General features: G+C 47.1%; 1 protein-coding gene across 1 annotated transcript; it reads right to left on the reverse strand.

The window, feature by feature from the left end:
• Positions 1-4,906: 4,906 nt before the first annotated feature.
• SNAI1 (snail family transcriptional repressor 1) lies at positions 4,907-9,583 on the reverse strand. Its single transcript, XM_074969602.1, has 3 exons — positions 9,380-9,583; positions 7,570-8,085; positions 4,907-6,063 (listed from the first exon to the last, which is right to left on the reverse strand). Exons 1-3 carry the CDS (start codon positions 9,456-9,458, stop codon positions 5,882-5,884), a joined length of 777 nt encoding a protein of 258 aa, XP_074825703.1. The 5' UTR covers positions 9,459-9,583; the 3' UTR covers positions 4,907-5,881.
• Positions 9,584-20,887: the final 11,304 nt, after the last annotated feature.

Consider the following 20,887-nt stretch of genomic DNA (forward strand, 5'->3'; position numbering starts at 1 on the left):
TTAGCTGGCCCTGCTTTCAAATCAACCTTAATTCACCCTGCGGGGGGTGAATACCTTTGGAAAGAAAACGCACTTCTTGGTTTTCCTAAGAACAGGGATGCCGTATGTCCTTGTTTGAAAGGTCCTTCAGAGTGAGTGGAGATTAAAACTGGGAGTTCAAACACATACTCTGTCAGTGTAACACAAAACAAAACACTTTCAGTGCAAAGGGAATGTCAATTCAGAACCAACAAACCCTGCTCACTGGGGTTCATGATCTTCAACAAGTGCAGCCCCTGGTGTGCAGGGGCCCCTTGTGATACCTGGAGTTAAGTTGATTGAATCACAGCTTTTATTAGCACTGACAATATAATCTTTTGCAGATGGTCACACAAGGTGGTCACCAAATGGCTCCTCCTGTTAATCACAGGTCCCCCGCCCTCCTCAAAAACTACAGCCCTTCCTACCTAGGTAAAACACATGGGCTCAAGAGACCAGCTTTACAGTGTGTTTAGTTCTGGAATTTTTTTTTTAAAAAGCCCATACTTCAGCATGAACCTCTGCTTTAGTCATCAAGTCTACATTTTACAGAGCCAGTTAGTGAGTCAGGGATGACTCCCTGGCTTGTGATGTGCTCTGCGACTGCAGAATCTTTTCAGAATGGGCATCACTTTCTGAAGGTGTGTTATACATTAGAGCTAACATGGAGGCATTGTTTTGTAAAAGACAAACAAGAAAACCTGAGTAATTAAAATAATGCCTACCAGTTTTCATCAGTAGATCTCAAAGACTTTGCAAAAGAGGTAAGAGCTTGTCTACACCAGAACACTCAGGAAAGTGAATCCAAATTAATTAAAGGTGTGAATTTAAAGTGGATTAGTTAAACTGCATTAAGACACTGTGGGAGCTTTATTCAGAATTAAGGTGGCCTTAATTCAGTTTAGTTTAATTCACTTCCTTAATTAACTTCAGAATTAAATAAGAGAGTCCACACAGAAATTTAATGCAGTTTAACTAATCCACTTTAAAAATTCATTTGGATTAATTTTCCTGAGTGTATGTGTAGGCAAGTCCTAAGTATCATTATCCCCATTTTACAAATGTGGAAACTGAGGCAGAAGGAAGTGAAATGACTTGCCTGAGGTCACCTCATGGGCCAGTGATAGAAATGGGAATAGAACCCATGTTTCCTGAGAGTCAATCCAATGCTCTACCCAATATGTAACCCTGCCTCCCACTTAAGAGTGATTTCTTAACATCACTGGCTCAATCTAGGTTCTCACCAGTTTGTGACACAATAGAAATAATGTATATAGAAGCTGAAAGGACTTTATAACATCTCCAAAGTCTTACTTGCTATTCAAAACATGTTTTTTAAAATAGTGAGGCAGATCCAGGGCTCTGGCTGAGCTGTGATCAGCACAGATTCCAAGGGAATGAGGGGGGAGTGGCTCTAAACCACTTCCCTGATCCTGAGATAGACCAAGGGCCATTTCAGACCCAGGCGTAATTTAAAATAGCCTTAGGCTATGTCTACACTAGCACTTTGGTCAGCAAAACTTTTGTGAAAAAACACACCCCTGACCGACATAAGTTTCACAGACAAAAGCACCAGTGTGGACAGCGCTATGTTGGCGGGAGTGCGTCTCCCACTGACACAGCTACCACCGCTCGTTAGGGGTGGTTTAATTATGCCGGTGGGAGAGCTCTCTCCTCCTGGCATAGAGCAGCTACACAGAAGACCGTACAGTGGTGCAGCTCCAGCAGTACAGCTATGCCGCTATAAGGTCCGTAGTGTAGACATAGCCATAGAGGGTGCTCTAAGTTACACCAACAAGTAACTGGCCATGAAGTGCAAGGTGCTTTGGCCACACCCTGCCCCACCCTCTACACCAGGATATAGTTATAACAGGGGCAGGGCCAATGATCTGGCCTGTTGTGTTTCAAAATAGTTTGTGTTTCTTGTTTCTGCTGTTTTCAAGCTGTATTTATCCTCCCCCTTAATCCTAAAAGCCCTGCATCCCGAGCATCATCCATCCAAAGACTGGAATGTAGCTGAGTAGGCCACAATTTAGCCCAAGAACTGCAGAAGATAAAGTTTCTCACACCATGTGGAACAAACCCTTTTTGGTCTGTATTACACATATTAATATAATCCCATTGAAGCCAATGGCACAGGCAGGGTTTAGCCTCAATGGATGTAAAAGCAAGGAAAAACCACCAGTCCCAAAAGAACTAGATAAGTTCATGGAGGATAGGTCCATCAACGGCTATTAGCCAGGATGGACAGGGATGGTGTCCCTAGCCTCTGTTTGCCAGAAGCTGAGAATGGGCAACAGGGGATGAATCACTTGATGATTACCTGCTCTGTTCATTCCCTCTGGGGCACCTGGCATTGGCCACTGTCGGAAGACAGGATACTGGGCTAGAGGGACCTTTGGTCTGACCCAGTATGGCCGTTCTTATCAAAATGGAATAGGATTGCTAGGTGCTCAGCCAGCATATTTAACTCTGATTGACAGTACATGCAATGTGAACCAATGGGGGAATTCTTTGTTCACATAACTACACAAAAATGTTTGGTTTGGGCCCTATGCCATCCTTGCCCTACACCCTGAGCTATGGCAAGCATGGACCAAAGACAGGAATGGCTCTTAATATTTAGTTAAACACTCACACAGAGTCAGAACACTAAACAAAATTATAACTGAATAGTCTTGTACCAAAGAACTGAAAAATAAAACACTCAGCCGTTACCTTGTACCTTCCAATCAAGGTCTCAAAGCACATATAACACACACTCCTTCTACATATAAAAAGTGTGTCTATAGACATTTGTTCCCTGAATGCCCAGACCTAACCTCTGTCTCCTTTCCTAGTCCTGAAGGTGTTCCCTTCTAGAAACTTTTCCCCTTTTAACAATTTAGTTACTACTGCAAATCCAGGATTGTATAGATGAAAAGTGGAGGGTAATTAGAGGAATGCTCTCTCTGTCTCTTTTTAATTTAAAGTTTTTGGTTTTTTTTAATTTCATTTGTTTCCTGTTGGGAAAAGGGGGGAAAATAATTCAACAAAACCCCAACTTCCTCCCTTGCTCAATAATAAAGATTGTAATGAGCCAGGCTCAGATGGGAAAGTTGGTTTATGCTGGGTGAGCACTTAATTAAAGAATGACTGCACAGCAGATCTGTTCCATTTTACAACCACACATCTTCCTGTTTTATAAAAATGCCTTTTGAAACCCAAAGGAAACTATGTAGTAAGTGTTTGACTGGAAGCTGCTGTTTTGATTTTATCCACTTCCAATGATTTAAAAAGGTGAAATGGAGACATGTAATGCTGGGAGTGGAACATCTTTCTTTTGCTTCTAATTTAAAAACCATATCTCAGAGATCATTAAAAGTGGGTGGGTGGGGGAAATGGGATGGTAACAAAAAATGTAGCCTGTAGGAAAGCCAATCTGTAAAATATAGATTTACATCCTTCAGCCAATTAACTAGCCACTCTGGTACTCCTTAAGCCTCCAAAATCCCCATAGTCTGCAATGAGTGGTTTGGGTGTGCAAGGATTGGGCCCTTAAAATGGCTCCATTAATGGAAATAGCACCAAGGCAAATACAGAATAATTTATAGTTTCAGAGTCACCCATTAACTCCACTGTGCCATGCGACAGTATTTCGAGCTCAAAGGAAAAAGGAAAGGAATGATTTACTAGTAATTTACAATTCTGTAGCACCTTCCAACCAAGGGTCTCAAAAAAAAGCATTTTGCAAACATTACATGAGCCAAGTTCCACCTCAGGGGTAAGGGGCATTATTCTCCATTTTATAGAGAGAGGAAGTCAGACATGCTTTTTCTCCACTAGCAATGCTTGGGATCTCTCACTGTGATGCAGCCACACCAGTGAACATGGTGGTGGGAGCACTAGTGTTGAGAGGACTTAGACACCTAGTGCTGGAAATGCCTAAGACTACTCCAAAATATGGCTTGTCTACACGTGGAGCTAATCAGGAATAGCTGTAATGCTTTAAATTCACAATCTCAATCCAAATCAACTTTCAAGTGTAGAGAAGCCATAAATCGTGATGTTTAAAACTGCAGTGGCAGACAGATCACCTGCACCCCAGTGCTGTGCTTGTCACAGGGTCATCCACCCCTTTTCAGTGCTACAAAGGGTAGAGATTTAGGCTGATGTCAGGAGAAACTTTCTAATTGTGACATCAGCTAAGATCCTTGAATAGTGTCCCAAGGGAAGTGACTGGGATATTTCTGGGAAAAGAGCACTAGAAAATAACCTGTAAGAACATTCTTGCATTGTTTGGTGGATGGGAGATGACCTAATAGGTCTTTCCCATGTCCGCTGTCTCTGACTCAATTGAAAAGTTAACAGGGTGAGCTGCGTCTGTGATTAAGACATATCCTGTACTTCCCAAAATGCACCACTTTCTAATTTTACTGCAACAAAGACTCTTTGCATCTGCACCACAAATTTTATCTAAAAACATCTCCATGGTTACAGCCACCTCCTACCCCTTTTCGTGGGCATTCAGGACATATTACTGCTACTGGTGCTATGGTCAGATTACCGTTGCCATTTACCTTCAGCTACATAGGCCCATAAGAGCCTTTCAGGAATGTAAAGTGTTGTCATCCGCTTTTGAGCCAGACTGAGTAGCCCTTGTTCACATTAGTGAGCCGTTACTAACACATAATCTGACAAGGAGTCTATGCACACGAGTGAGAGTCACAGTCTGGTCCCTTGTATATATTTTTTTGCAGTTTCAAGTGTGCATTCACTGGTAAAAAAAAAAAAAAAAAAAAAGAAAAGAAAAAGTAGCCACAAGACCGTATTATAAATTAACCATTTTATTGAATATCAATAAACTGTATATAATTATATAAAAGTTTCATCAGTACAAAATTGTGGCACAAAAATATAAATACCAGTGTACCTTTGAAATGTAAACATACTCTGTTATGATTGTGTGAAAACAATGTACAAAGAAAGATGCATTCACTAGGCACCTGTCAATAACCATAAATAGCTCTTTTGGCACACACCTGTCAATGGCCAGTGCTTTGCACAAGCCACCATTGTATCATCTGACAAGTGCCTGCTATTAGTCACAGTTCTCTTGAAAAGCAGTTGTTAAGAGTCATATTAACAGGTGCTTGAGTGCATAGCTGCTCTGTAAACAGGATTCTTGTTTGAAATGGCTACCAATGCCTTTTATGGACATTGTTAATCTTGTAGGCATTGCAAATTGTCATTGTGCTGGGGGAGAAGCAGCTGCTTGAGCACTAATGTGATACTGTATTATTGCATAGTTACACCTTCTGCAGGCCGCATATACACAATCAAGGAGAAGAAGGGGTTTATGTTTAACACTTCGCTTTTGTCCTTCATTAAAAAAATAAAACAAAACAACACACACAACTGTGATATATATTTCAGACCAGCTGTATGTCATGGTTTAGGGCGCAATCCTGCAAGGTGCTGAGTGCCTTCAGCAACCAACAGGCACCTATTAAGTCTATAGCAACACTCAGATTGATATCAATAAGCCTGATCCTGCATCCACTGAATTTAGCTGGAGTTGAGGGAAACTCTTCATGCCTTCATTTTATAAGGCACAGTCAATCACAGTAGGGGGTCTGATCCTGTGGTAACAGAAGTCAATTAGAGTTTCACCATTGACTTCAATGGAAAAAGGATCAGGCCTTTAAATTGCGCCAGAGGTATAAAGATGAAGAGCATGGTAAAAATATCATTTAAGGCCCAAAGCAACTGGATACACAGGGCTTCATAGACATTGTAATGGCAATATGAAGGAAACTACCTCCTATAGAAACTAGTAACAATACATGTATTTGCATGTAAGAGTCCTTGGGGTTTAGAACCTTTAGCGAGTTCCAGAGCAGCCCGTTTCTTCATGTTTGTGAAGTAGTGACATTCGGGAGAAAGTCCGGGAGCAGGTTTTGCATTGATACTTCTTTACATCTGAATGAGTCTGCAGGTGGGCTCGGAGATTAGAGCGGTCAGCAAAGGCCCTATTGCAGTGTGTACAGGAAAAAGGCTTTTCACCTATAAAACAAAGAGAAGCATTCACAATTAAACAGTGCATCAACACATGGAGAATATCAAAGAGTGAGCCATTCAATGGGCAAAGTTTGTTAAAAGCTCTTTGAAAAGAAGTGCTGAGTATTATTGAGATTTTAAAGGACATTTATAAATCTCTCTGTATAAATGCATGTACATTGGTATGTGCGTGATTCACTTAGACAAAATGCTACACTTAGGAATTCGGTAGTAAAAAGAGCATTCCCAAACAGTTAAATGAAATTGTATGAAAAGTAAAGCCAGAGAAAGGTAAAAACCCCACGATTTCACAAAGTAATTAAGGACACAAATATTTCATGGGAAGGTTTGGTGCTCTTGAACCTGACTGTTTGCACATAACTGTGATATGATGAAACAATAAGTATTATTAATTGTGTCACAGCAGGCAGTGTTTGAAAGCAGAGGACTCTAAAACTGGAGTATAGCTATTTCCTTTTCTGTTCATCCACCTCCCAGTGTTGAAAAGCCTAAGCAGGGTGAATTCCTGGCAGAAAGGCTGGAGAAAGAAATGTGCCTGCTCAATTTAGAAAGCACAATTAAGTCTTTCTAGCTTCCTTCAAACAACATCTTTAGTACTTTAAGAGGGTGTGAAATCAGCGCCAAGTAACAATTAAACTATCCCTGTGGCAAGCACAAAGGATGCTGAAGGAGATGCATTGTAAATGTGATACTTCTTGGATTAAAAGCTAAAAGCCTCAACAGGCTGGCAGCTGCAAGTCTGTTGCTTTGCCTGGGGCATTACAGTAACAGGTGCACCAGGCTAACAGCATTGCTACATTAAAGCACCTGCCTACACAGACCATGAGCCTTCAGTGTCCCCAACTCCCTGCTCAATAGTACCATTAGCCAAACAATGAAAATCAGTGAGGTTTGAAATGATGCTTTTGTGTTGGAACTAAGCTTATCCTCCTTGATTCATGAGGGATTCATATGCCTGGAGAATTAAAGAGATGCTGGATAACAGGCCAGTGTTCATATCAAGGTGGTCAAGTTCCCCCCCGTGTCCACAACCCTGACACTAGACAGAAGGAAAGACTGCAGATTATAATGTGAACTTTACTCCAGGAGCTAAAAAAGCATGCGGGAAGGAAGAGGGGCAGAGAAGAGCAGGAGTGGTCTTTCATAGGTAAGACATTTAACAGAAGGGTGAGAACACACCCAAACCACAGAACTGTCACTGAAAGTGCATCTTTGCTCAAGCTTTCAACATGAACTCTGTGCGCTCTTCAGAACACCTGGGCTCAGATCCTCAAGAGGTGCAATTTGAACGGAATGGAGTTACCCTGATTTTACACCCACTACGAATCTGCCCCCTGATTTTACCAGAAAGGTATTTAAAGGCCATTTTACAGAGAGCCCTTATCTCCCCCAGATAAGATATAAAACTGTTGCTTCGCTTCAGGCTGCAGGCCTGGGGGTTGAGGCAGGAGCAGGAAGAGATAAGGGAGAAACTCCAGAGTCAGCTGTTACCTGTGTGGGTTCGGATGTGGCCCTGCAGCAGCCAGGGCCTGGAGAAAGCCTTGCCGCAGATTTTACACACGCAGGGCAGGGTATGGCTTCGGATGTGCATCTTGAGAGCGCCCAGGCTCACATACTCTTTCTCACAGTACTTGCAGCTAAAAGATTTCCTGGTCTGGGAATCACAGTGCAATTGTTTGTGCTTGGAAAGGCCAGCAAAGGTGGAGTAGGACTTGTTGCATTGACTACACTGGAATTTCTCGGCCTCGGTGGCAGAAGAGGCCGGGCTGGGCGGGTCAGAGGTCTTGCCTTCATCCTCCTCGCTGGACAGGGAGGTCAGGTCTAGGGGCTTGGACTCTGGGCTGGGGGAAGCGGCGCATGTCTTGTATTCCGTCTCCGAGGTGAAGAAGTTGGAGAGCAGCCCCGTGTCCCACACAAGCGGGGGGTAGTAGGCCCCCGGGCTCAGGACCTCCGGCTGGGGGATGAGGGACAGGGGGCACTTCTCGTACAGAAAGGGCGACACGATCACTGGAAAGAAGCAGAGCGGGCGGTGGTTAGCCAGTCCCAGGGTGCGCAGCCACACTGGGAGCGCGAGGCTGGGGAGGGGCCTGATCCCGGGACCGCTAACTGAACTCGATGGGGTTGGGGGCAGAATCGGGCCCCAGCAGCGCGAACCGCGCAGAGAAAGCGCACGGCGGGGCCCCTCCGCTCCCCGGGGCTGCCGTGGGGGCCCAGAGCTCCTGGCAAGGCCACGCTCCGATCGCAGGTGCCGTACGCAGAGCGGGGCGTTACTCTGCAGCGCGACCCCACCAGCGGGTCATGGGGGCGGCGTCTCTAACCCGGGGCGCAGGCTGGGCGATGGGCACCGGTGACTCAGGCTGCGATGCAGGTGCGCTGCCCCCGCAGCGCGCCCAGCCAGAACCTCCCGGGGCCAGCAGCCACATGCCGGGCTCCCTCCGGGAGACCCCGGGGCGGACAACGCAGCCCCAGGCCGGCGGCTCCCCTGCCTCTGCTCAAGCCCGCGGTGTTCGCACGTGGGTGGCGCCCTGGACACAACACGCGCGGCTTCCCGTGCCCGGGGCGCACCAGCCTGGCGAAGTCACAGTGCGGACAGTGCCCTTTTCCGGCCCCACATCCCGTCCCCAGCGACTCCCTGCAGCTCCTGTCCCCGTGCCCAGTTCCCCTTCCAATCCCTGCCCCCGTGCCCAGCTCCTATCCCCGTGCCCAGCCCCCAGCACGCCGCCCTCCACCTCCAGCCTCCGTGCCCAGCTCCCCTTCCAACCCCTGCCCCCGTGCCCAGCTCCTATCCCCGTGCCCAGCTCCCCTTCCACCTCTGCCCCTTGCCCAGCTCCCCTTCCAATCCCTGCCCCCATGCCCAGCTCCTATCCCCGTGCCCAGCCCCCAGCACGCCGCCCTCCACCTCCAGCCTCCGTGCCCAGCTCCCCTTCCAACCCCTGCCCCCGTGCCCAGCCCCCAGCACGCCGCCCTCCACCTCCAGCCTCCGTGCCCAGCTCCCCTTCCAACCCCTGCCCCCGTGCCCAGCTCCTATCCCCGTGCCCAGCCCCCAGCACGCCGCCCTCCACCTCCAGCCTCCGTGCCCAGCTCCCCTTCCACTCCTGCCCCTTGACCAGCTCCCCTGCCAATCCCTGCCCCCGTGCCTAGCTCCCCCCATCCCCGTGCCCAGCCCGCCCTCCATCCTCGTGCCCAGCCCCCAGCATCTCCCTGCAGCTCCAGTCCCCGTGTCCAGCCCCCAGCGCCCCCCTCCATCCCCGTGCCCAAGCCGCAGCGCCCCCCCTGCAGCCCCCGCGGCAGGGACACTTACCGGTCTGACTCTCCAACTCGCTGTAGTTGGGTTTCTTGCTGGCCGAGAAATGCTTCTTCACCAGAAAGGAGCGCGGCATCTTGCGGCCAGGCGCGTCTCCGCTCGCTCGCTCGCTCGCTCTCCCCAGCTACCCGGGCCTTCAAGGGACGCTAGCCCGAAACTCCTCCGCCCCCGCCGGCCAGTCCCCCGGCTGCCGCAACCAACCTCAGCAGCCCACCAGCGCGCGGCGGCTAATATGGGCCCGGGAGGGGGCGAGACGGACACGCCCCCTTGTCACTTGGCAGCCAATGGCCGGCGGCGGGGAGGTCTCCGCCGTTCTGGGGTCCGGTAGGTGCAGCGTCTCCTCCCCCAGCACCGCAGTCCCAGCACGGCCAGAGCTCCCGGCGCCCCAGGGCGCTGGGCCAGGACCAGGTGAGGCTTCCGCACAGAGACCCGGCCAGCCCCTCTCTGCGCGCACTGCAGCCTGCACGGGCAAACCCATCCAGCTGACCGGCTGCGCCGAGTCCCATTGTGCGGGGCTGGCAAGAGCCCCCCCGAGACGTGTGGGGCACAGAGAAGAGCAAGTAGGGGCCCCGAGATACCGGTCAGAGGCGCCTTTGCAAAGGCACCAGAATTCAGTGGGGAAGCACTAGGTGGGAAATGCATAGAGTCCGGCTGCGGTGCCCAAGGAGGCTCCTTTTATTGCTGTCCATTTCACCCTTTAGCACGTATATTCTCAGGTTTCAAGCAATACACAGACATGTTCTCCGCCTCTGATCCCTGTGCTGGCTCGGGACACAGTCCAAGCGCTGCCATGGACAGACTTTGGGGAAGTTTCAATCCAGACCGCACTTGAACATCACTGCTGGCTCTTCCCTCCACCAGAAGCAGAACCAATTCCCTAGGCCCAGCCCCTATAGCTGGGACCTCTCTCACAGAACACACCGAGTGAGGTCCAGTTTGGGTCCAGCTTTTGAGGATTTCTCCGAAAGAAGGGGTTTCTCTGGGGAGACTTGCGCAAGCTAATATGCTCGTGCTGAGGTCCAGCTGGGTGTTTAGGTCCCCAAAGCAGCACATGCCTTTAAAGAGCTGCCACAAAGGGAGGCATTAGCACAGATTTCAAGACAACTCCTGTCTCTTTGGTGAACTTTGCTTCCTCTCCCAGGCTGCAAGCCCACACGTGTCAACCAGATGCCACCTGCGCCCTCCGCATTCCAGGGACAGCAGGTGCGGGCCAGGGAAGCCCTGGGCAAGGGGGGGATTGAAGAGGGCTCAGCCCAGCCTAGATCCCAGCCCCAGGAGGATAATTTGGCCTGTTGGTACAGATGTCTGTGAGGAGGCCTGGAAGCAAGCTGGGGAGCTGCTAGATTAGTATCTGCCCATCATCAAGCACGGGGGAAAGTGGGACAGGCAAGACACTAAAAACGAGCTAGACTAAAAGGCACTAAAATGGGAGTTTACAGGGTGGAAGAAATTAAAGTGAAAAGCCATCATCAAAGAACCTGCTCTCACACATCTTCTGTCTATTTCATTGCTCCAGACAAGGTTCTGTGCGCCAGGCCCAGTTTAGGACAAGAGCAAACGCCTTGAATTGATTCGATTTTAGTTGTTGACCTAATTCATTTTTTCAAACAAATGCACTACTACCACGTGGAACAGAGGCTCCCCCAGCTCTTTCCAAATTGGGTCAGCATCGCCCTCTGCAGGTATTTAAGGAAAACTGTATTCAGATCCGAATAAGTCAGGATTTATTCTCCTTGCTACTGCGGGAGACAAGTTTCATGATGAGCTGCTATTTTGAAAGGGTTCAAATTCAAAGGGTTTAAAAATCGGGGTGTGGGGAGGGGAGAGGAATAATCAGTAACAGGGAAGAGTTGTTACAGTTTACACTGGGATAATTTTTTTAATGCCCCAAACCCATATGTCACCGGGACAGCCCTGAATTTAAGACACCCGCTCCTCTCTGATTAAACAGTTTCCTATTAAACTAACCCGATTTAAGCAAGAGTTAAACCCATTTAAGTGTGTCTACATTGGCTTTAAATTAATCTACATTTGGCGTTTGCTCTGGTTTAACTAGACTGATTTTAAATGTATATGGATAAATCGATGCAGTTTTTCTAGTATACACATGGCTTGACTAATAACGTTACCCAAATGGTGGAGAGACAGAAAAACCTAGACACAACTCTGGGCCTGCTCTGTTGGGATAACACCCCTAGCCACTCTCTACTCTTCATGTATTGGACTACTGCATTTAATAATTTCTTGCCTGGTTTTGAATAGAGGGAGATAGAATGAAAACCTGCAACGCAGATTATTTTAAAAATCTGGAATAAAATTAGAGGACGCAAAAATCACGTTGTTATTAGTACAGTAATGATTCACTACTCTTATGGCTGTAGCTGGGAACTCCTTAAAATATGGACAGGAGCAGCAGGGTCCCCCCTCAACGAAACTGATCACTGTGTGTTCCATTGCTTTTAAAAATACGTGTGTACCTGCAGGCACAACAAAAGCGCGCTAAACTGCAATTCTAACTCAGAACAAACTCCCATAAAAGTTAATACCTATTGAGCCTTCCTCTTCTTTAAAAGCAGGGACAAGACTCCCACTGCCGTTTCCCATTGATTTCAATGGGATTTGGATCGGGCCCAGATCACTGCCCTTTCAAGTTGGTAACTCCCATTGTGCTGGAGTGAGTCAAAATTGACACAATTAGGAGAAGTTAGAGGAGGTGGAGACATTTCCATAGGTCATAAAGTGAGGCGCTATTGACTGAAGGGGTGGTTTGAAGAGCTCAAATTAGTTATAAAACTGTTTAAATGATCCAAGGAGGAATTTATAATAGGTGCGTGATTTAGAAAAGTGGCTGGAGGTTGTTTCTCGGCGGGAAATGAAGTCTGTGTAAAACGTATCAAGGTTTTTGTCCGAGGAAATCTAAAAATCAAAATACAGTTGGCTGGTACCAAGGTGATGTGGCTGCATTAAAACTAAACACACAAACGTGATGATATGCGAGGAGGTATCAGACACACAGACCAACATTGCCTCAAGGCAGAGATACAGGTGATCTACTTAACGTCTAAGGCAAACTCCATTGTAAAGAAAATCATTTCAGAAATCAAGTTAGGCATAGTGTAATTGTGTACCTTTAATTATATCAGCCATGTGTAATCTTGTCAACCCCATGCTCCTCTAGCCAGCAGAGGAATTGGAAAATGGAATTGCAGCTCAAATGTGCCACTTAGACGCGGGAGGGGGAGGAGAGGACGACCCCCAAAGGCTCTACCATGTAGTTTTACTAAAATTCACGCTTTCTTGGAAATAAAGAGGCTCTTTAATGGATCTAGGCATGTGACGGACAACACACCCACCAGCCCGCACTATTCTCTTTCCCCTCCGTTTAAATACCGACCCACTCCCCCTGAGTTCAGATCCTATCCTCCTGGCTCTCCCCCACACTGAAATCCCAGATGCAAATACCCATGAAAGTAGGAAAAGTCTGACCTCTGCTCAGGTGCACGGCGAATGAATTTCAAAGGCATCTCCATTTCATGAGACACGAATCCTGCTTGAGGCAGGCAGCACTGACTATAAGGAAGGGGCAGTTATTAGCAGGGATAAGTTTAGCAGGCACAGAGATGTCCTCAGAGTGCTGAGGTATTTTAGTTGAAGAAAAACTTGAAAAGTGAGTTTAAACCAGAAAACAGCTGGTAAATCCTGCTGATTGCTCCTGATGAATACATTTCTTCCTAGCTGTCTGTCTAGCCAGGGCATTAGGGGCCTGATAGAAACCAACCAAAACAAAAACCTGTTGAAGTCAACTGGCGTCTGTCCATGGACTGTAACGGTTGATTCAATCAGTGTATCTAGCCGCCAGATTCAGCTCCCATTGAAGTCAGTAGGGAGGTTCCCATTGACAACAGTGGTGAATGGAACACGTGCTGGGCCAGCACTCCCTGTGTTTCAGTGTTTCTCCCTAACGAGGAATCCTCTAACGAGCCAAAGGAAAACCTGCCTAGTAGCAAGCACAGCGCCATGCAACGGCTGGCAGACTCCGTTGCTCGGGATTGTAGGAGCAGGGGGTCCGATTAGGAAGTGAAACGAGGGGATCCAACCCAAACCCGGCCCAGGCTGTCCTAATGAGCCCAGAGCAGACTGACGGTGCAGCTAAAACCATCAGCAAGGCAACAGTTGGCAGTGTTGACAGGTTACCCTCAGGCACCAGCCAACCTCAGCCGATTGAAAGCCAGCTAAAGGTAGATTTGGGTGGTAGCCCTGCCTCTGAGTTCCTCCTGCCGTTTGCTGTCAGTTTTAATTTTACGATTGAAGTGTCCCCCGTGTTGTTGTTTTAAGTTTCTCCCCTTTTTCGTGTACCCCTGAAAAGACTCCCGCAAGCAACGGGAGAAACTACACCCACGGGGAAACCTGTGAAACTGCCCTACGGAAAACGCTGCCAAATGCGCTACCAGAGGAAGCGATTTCTCCCGCTCCCTGAGGTTGTTCCTCTACAGGAAGGGTGAGTGTTACTTGTCACAGCAGTAGGCAAAAACTTCCCAGACAGGAAGGTGTTAAATTTGATGGTGTCCCTCCAACGCCCCGTGGAGACGAACTGGGGCAGTTCACACCTCCGGCGGGACGATTGTCTCACTCCGGCTGCGGACTCCAACCCGGCATCGCTTCGGGCGCGCTTGGAAAGGGAGCTTTGCAACCCGCCGAGAGTTAGGAATATTCTGTTTTCTTACAGGAAACGTGCAGACCCCTGTTATTCCCCATCTGTCGTGAACAAAGCCCCGAGAGGGTTCCTGGCTTCCAAAAGTGCGTACCTTGGCTGCTGTCGGCAAGTTGAAACAGGGAGCTGGGTGAGCTGTAGCAGGGGACAGGCCTTACCCAGGCACCCCGAGGTGGGGATGAGGAGCACCTGCTCTGATCTAATGTGATCGGTTTGGTTTGGGTTTCTTTCTTTCCTGGAGGGTAAGAATCGGCGACGAAACACTGGGGCCGTTCAGAATGCACAGATCTTTAATGTGAGCTCAAAATTAATTGGGGTCCCTCTTTCCCCGCCCCCATATACAAGAGTGGTCAGTTCCCCACCCCCATGAGATGATTATTTGAATCATCGCCACTTGGAGCTTTAATGCAAGTGGGTACTGACTTCCAGCTTGAGGGGTTTATGGCCACACCATAGATGTTTCAGCTCGCCACTAGGCAGGGGTTATTGGGAGGGTGGCAAACATAGCCAGTTTGCCAAAGGAGAGTGAGAATTGCCATTTTCCTGGCACAATAGAGAAGAATTATTTTTCTCTTTAAAGGGCTCAGCCAAAGTTTTTGCTCCTGCCTTTCACTGACCCTCGGCCCTTTCAAATTAGTTAAATTTTCCCTTTACTGTAAAACTTGACAGCACCGGTCCAGCCATCTGCTATAAAAGCCTTAAGTTCCTGTTGGTTCCAACAGAACTTGTTGGCTTCAGTCTTGTAATGGCTGAGGGAGGAAGGAAGGGGAAAGAACATGATGAGAATCCCTTAATGGCACAGTAGATCATCTGTCTTCTGCATCCAGCACTAGCCTTTTGCTGTTCTACAGAGCTTGCTTTCTGCTAGGATGCGGGCCAAAGCGAATGAGCAGAGCAGCAGTCACTCCTTTCATTTGGGTGTGTTGACTTCAGCTGGAGGAGTGGTTTGCCCTTGGGCACATGGGTAATGGTTTGGGCCCTCCACAAACAAAAGGAGAAGGCGGCAAAAAACATTGGGCTAAATTCATCCCTGGACTGACTGTCCTGAAGTCAAATAGCTTTTGGAGAGAATTATAATTGAAGGTCTGTGCGGAGTCTGCAGAATGCAAGTCACCCAGGCAAGATCCGCGCTGTTGCCTGATGGTGTGCAGAAATCTAAGAGGTGCAAAAACATCCTTGGGTGGATCACCTGTGTTTATTTTCTGTTGCTCCCTTGTTGTCCTAATAGCCTCCAAGGCTCAGGGTTGCCCATCACTTGCTCGTTGCACCTATTGGGTGGGTAGTGCTGATAGCCTGCCCTTTTTGGGGGACTTTGTTACCAGTACCCACTTAGATTCATAGATACTAAGGTCAGAAGGGACCATTATGATCATCTAGTCTGACCTCCTGCACAACGCAGGCCACAGAATTTCACCCACCCACTCCTGCGAAAAACCTCTCACCTATGTCTGAGCTATTGAAGTCCTCAAATCGTGGTTTAAAGACTTCAAGGAGCAGAGAATCCTCCAGCAAGTGACCCGTGCCCCATGCTACAGAGGAAGGCAAAAAACCTCCAGGGCCTCTTCCAATCTGCCCTGGAGGAAAATTCCTTCCCGACCCCAAATAAGGCGATCAGCTAAACCCTGAGCATATGGGCAAGATTCACCAGCCAGATACTACAGAAAATTCTTTCCTGGGTAACTCAGATCCCACCCCGTCTTAAGTGGTTTCCTTTTAAGAAGTGAGCAGCCTCTTCTCCCTCAGCTCTGAAATGCTAGTCATGTTAATAAAGCACAGGGAGAAATCCAGCGCCAGCCAGGGGATGAGCTAGATTATCTACTTAGGATTTTCTCATTTTTAAATTCTCTGCCCAATAGGAGGCCATTTAAAATATCCTGTTGTAAAGCAAAAATCTTAGTTACTCCCATGTGCTGAGAGGCCGGAGCTGTAAGTGGAACTTTCCCCTAACAAAAAGCAAGTTCTAATACTTCACTGAGGCAACTTTCACGTTAGACTGATAGACTTTTTATTTAGATGCATGATTTGACCCAGCTTTGCAACTCTGTAGGACATGGTACCATTATAACAAACACTGGAGGACGAGTCTAAGGAATACTCTAAAGAAGGGGGTTTGATGACAGCTGACAGAGAAGAGGCCCACAAGACTGGCTGCCTGCAATGTATATATGGCTTCAGTTCACATTGGTCAAAACAGATGCTGCACCTAGTTTCCCAAAAATGCAAGGACTCCCTCTGCTGTTTAGAGGCCATTATAGCTTCTTTGTGATGTGATTTTCCATGTAATAGAAAAGATCATTATGAAAAAGGAATTTAGGGACAATCACTGCAAAACATGGGGATTTAACCATGAAATTACAATTAATGTTAATTGGAGTCATGGGGCTAAATCTCCAGACATGACCACCTCAACACAGCAAAGAGTTGCTCTTTTTTTCCTCACAAAGAAGATCCCGGTAACTGTCTTAAAATTAGTATGAAAAAGAGGTGGGTGTAGGGTATAATCAGCTGCAAAGTATTGAACATCTGAGTACATTGTGGGATCTGTGATTGATCATGATCCACAAAGCCAGCATGCTAGCCAGCGAGCCAACAAGAGGTGCTGAGGAGAGGGTTGTGTGCTTAACCCACTTTGAGTTCAGCACCTAAATCCCAGCTATTGGGAGGCACCCCTATCTCTGCTAGTGATTCATGAACTGCAGAAAGACTGGCCTATGGCCTTAACATGTAGGCACCCAACCACCTAGCAGAGACCTCCCTTATAACCTTTAACCCACTGGTTAGGGTACACATCCAGGATGTGGGGGACTTCCCCCTCTCCTGTTCAAGTCCCTGCCCTGCCTGATGAGAAGGGGCTTGAACAGGGCTCTGCCACCTCTCAAGTGAATGCCCTACCCTTGAACTTTCTCTGGCTCAAATAATATTCAATTACTTAATTAAAGTGACAGGTTTCAGAGTAGCAGCTGTGTTATTCTGTATCCGCCAAAAGAAGAGGAGGATTGTGGCACCTTAGAGACTAATAAATAAATGCTCAAATAAATTTGTTAGTCTCTAAGGTGCCACAGGTCTTCCTTTTCTTTTTAATTAAAGTGGAACAACTTCTGTGGGAGAGATTGAAGAAGCCCCACCTCAGAATATTCCCTAGCCTCACCGGAGATGGAACAGATTCCTGTTCAAACCTCTTCTCATCAGAGCGGGGGATTTGAATCAGGGTCTCCCGCATCCTGGGTGAGTACCCTACCCACTAAGCTAACAGTTAAAGGGATATCCTCCTCTGCCTTCCCTCCTGCCCCCAGGCTGTTTGAGTTCTGCATGTGAATTTGCATCCATTGTGTAGGCAGTCTCTGAACATGCCCTGTCGATTCGCACTGCCCAGAGCTTAGGCACCTGAATGCCTATCTTCCCCAGTTTATGACTCACCATAGGACTTAGGGACCCAAGCCCAGGCCCCTACTGCAAGGCAGCAGTGCACGAGCTCTGAGGCAGAAACAAGCACCAAGGGAACTTTTACTGCAAAAACTTAGGCGTTGATTGAATGTAGACCCCTACAGACTTTAGGCAGCTGAGCAGATTTGTGGATCACAGCAGTGGCTGAAAATGGGACGTAAGCACCTTAGTGGATCTCATCCATTGTCACTTTTTTTATCCCTTCTTGCTCCTCTTCCATGCTGTCCTGAGCATTGATTGGGACAGCAGGTAACCTACAGCTCTTTCCGATGAAAGGTGTTTTTGTTTTAAAAAGTAGCAATTTGGCTCCATCCACCACTGCAGATGGACAAATGGCTCCTTTAAGTGCTGCTACCCAACTTCCCTTGCTTGCAGTCACTTCCTTTGTAGTTGCCAGCACTGCAGTAGGGCACGCAGAAGATACTTTCTCCATATGCAGCCTTAGGCCTTGTCTAGACAAGGAGGAAAAAGGGCGATTCTTTCCTATTCAAATTAACTCAACACGGCTTAACGAGGTCCACATCTACACAAGGAAAGAATTTTTTACAATGAGATTACTAACAGGTTGTAAAACCCTACTGTAGACAAGGCCAAGTGTAGTTTTATTTCACTGTAGCTGGCTGAGGTGAACTCTAGCTATCTAGTCATAAAGCAAAGGTCCCCCAACAGACCCATGGCTGAGGAAGCTATAATTGACCTGCCAAAATCAAGGCAATTTAAAACTGTCCACATTGGTGTAAGTGGGGTTTTCAGCTGAGGTAAGGTAGAGCCATCCTGAGTGACCTCCTCCTCCTCCCCCCACAAAGCACATTTTCTCCTATGTCAGACAAGGCCTGGGAAGTGGAAGGCTAGTTCCAGACTTGAGTTTGGCTATGGGATAGGGCAGGACTACATTTCTGGCTTTTGACAACTGGCCTTGCAGTGAAGTTGACTTCAGGGGATATAAATGTTTAAGGGAGAGTTAGCAGCCATGGATGCAGCTGAATCTGGGCAGAAGGTGGCATAACTGACTGTAGATAGTCAAACTATTGCTAAAGACAATGGATGGTAGTAGTGAGCAGCTTTCCAAAGGCCTTTTCTACCCCAGTGAAATAATTTAAGAAATTCCCCCATTGGTAACAGGAGTGCAGTTGTTGTAGTGGAAGGATAAATACCTTTCTCAGCAGGTACTACCAGCCAGAACGGAGGCTGCATGTCTCCCGCTCTTCACATCCCCCAACTTTCTTCCCTTTTCTAACCCTCAAGGAGGGAAGAGAAAACAAGTTATTTATCTCAGTTCAGCTGTGAAGTAGGGGGTGGAGGGTAAGGAATGAGAGAGATGCTGTGAGAGACATTATCCAAAAAGAGTTGGATGGCAACACAAGCTCAAACAGAAGCTATGTGGTTTTCAGAGAGGACCTTCTGCTTTTTTACTCACTGTCCAGACAGGGTGAATGGCAGAGAATAGCCCAGCAGCACAACCAAGCTCACCCTTTGTAGAGGAAGGATGGTCCAGTGGCTGGACATTAGCCTAGAACTTGAGACCTGGCTTCAATTCCCTACTCCACCACAGATTTCTTATGTGACCGTGGGCAAGTCACTTAGCCTGTCTACATTGTGATAAGACAATTGGCACAGCTGTAGCTGGACCATTCGGCTGACACAGACTTGCAGCATTATAAAATTGCAATGTAGACATTTGGGATGCAGCCTGGGCTCTGGGACCCTCCCCCTCATGAGGGGGTCTCAGGCCAGGCTCCATCCCACACCCGAATGTCTACACTGCAATTTTATAGCCCCACAGTCTGCGCCCCATGAGCCCAAGTCTGCTGACCTGGACCAGCCACCAGTCTTTTAGTGCAGTGGAGATACACCCGCTGAGCCTCAGATTCCCGATTCTACAGAATGGGAAGATAGTACTTCCCTACCTCACAGGGAATTGTAAGGATAAATACACTGAAGATTGTGAGGCACTCAAATACTGCAGTGATAGGGGCCAGATGAGTACCTTAGATAGTCAGAGGCCTAGTGCCTTTGTAACTCAGGAGAAATTTGAATCCAGGATACATTTCATTAGTACTGTATATCACAGGCATCCGTCACATGGAAAGTTGTTTGAGATTTTTAACATGTCATCACTGGGATTCATTGTAATGAAGCGAGGCTGAATGTGTTTAAGACATGGATTGTTGGTGTCACCCTTCATCGCTAATTGACAAGGTGGAGGTTGAGCAAATCTATTAGATCTCCTCATCTGATTTGAGGATAAACTTTACTTCAAAACAAAAACACCCTCCCCCCTGCTTAACTGCATGACATCCTTTCTTGCTAAGTCTCCTCTTTAATGCTATCTCAGTCCTAGAAACCGGGACTTAATCTAATCTGTCCTATTTTGGAACTATAAACACCAACAAGGAGCACATTGGATATGCTATGGCCTCAAGCACAGCTGCTGACAATGAGTTGAAAGATGCTCTGGCAGAGTACTTCACACTCGTTCAGAAAACACTGCACCTGGTTAAGAAATCCAACTAGCATTTGTTGGCTAAGCCCATCTTTAATACAGAGTTTCTGAATGCTGGATGAACAAAAATGAGGAGTCCCTGTGGCATCTTAGAGACTAACAAATTTATCTGCCCAAATAAATTTGTTAGTCTCTAAGGTGCCACAAAGACTCGTCATTGTTTGCTGATACAGACTAACATGGCTACCACTCTGGATAAACAAAGTTTATACAAAGCACCAACCCAACCTCACTGTAAAGTGAGCATCTAGGGATTGGTTACTTTGAGTAATTAAGTACTGATAAAACACAATCTGTATTTTATCTCTGTTTATCTGCTAAAGGAGCAGGCATGGGTATTTTAAAGATATTTTGCCATAGTTCTTAATACTTGTAAAGAACTGAAGTTTGAGTTGTGCACACCATATTTCACATTACTGCTCAACTTGTGACATTAAGTATTGATTAGAGTTTGAGTTATTACGTATCTCATATGCCTGTAAGTCCTGCTATTCTAAGGTTAACAGGTGCCCGGGCATTGTTCAATTTCCTATTTATCTGCTGAAATGCAAAACTAGAAGAGTGTTGGTCATCTATTTTTCCATAAGCACCCAAACTATTTCTTGCTCTCAGCTTTTCACCTCTCCTGAATTTGAAACCCACACCCAACCCCTCTGACAATAAACTGACAGTCTGATTTGATGTAGAATATCCTTTCAACTAAAAGAAGAGTGAGGATATGACCAGGCCATGTTGCTACACTGTTAATGTGAGCAATTAAACTGAATTAGACTTCAGAGTCCATCTCACTGAAAGAGGGAAGGGGACACAAAGCTCACACTTTAGCCTGTCTAGCTCTAGACTCAAG

Source organism: Natator depressus, chromosome 13 (genome assembly GCF_965152275.1).
Source record: "Natator depressus isolate rNatDep1 chromosome 13, rNatDep2.hap1, whole genome shotgun sequence".
NCBI lineage: Eukaryota > Metazoa > Chordata > Testudines > Cheloniidae > Natator > Natator depressus.

Coding starts and splice junctions, on each gene's coding strand:
- SNAI1 (XM_074969602.1), bottom strand. CDS start 9,458: ATGCCGCGCTCCTTTCTGGTGAAGAAGCATTTCTCGGCCAGCAAGAAA. Junction 8,086..9,379: donor CGAGTTGGAGAGTCAGACCG/GTAAGTGTCCCT, acceptor GCTTCTTTCCAG/TGATCGTGTCGCCCTTTCTG. Junction 6,064..7,569: donor CCACATCCGAACCCACACAG/GTAACAGCTGAC, acceptor TTTGTTTTATAG/GTGAAAAGCCTTTTTCCTGT.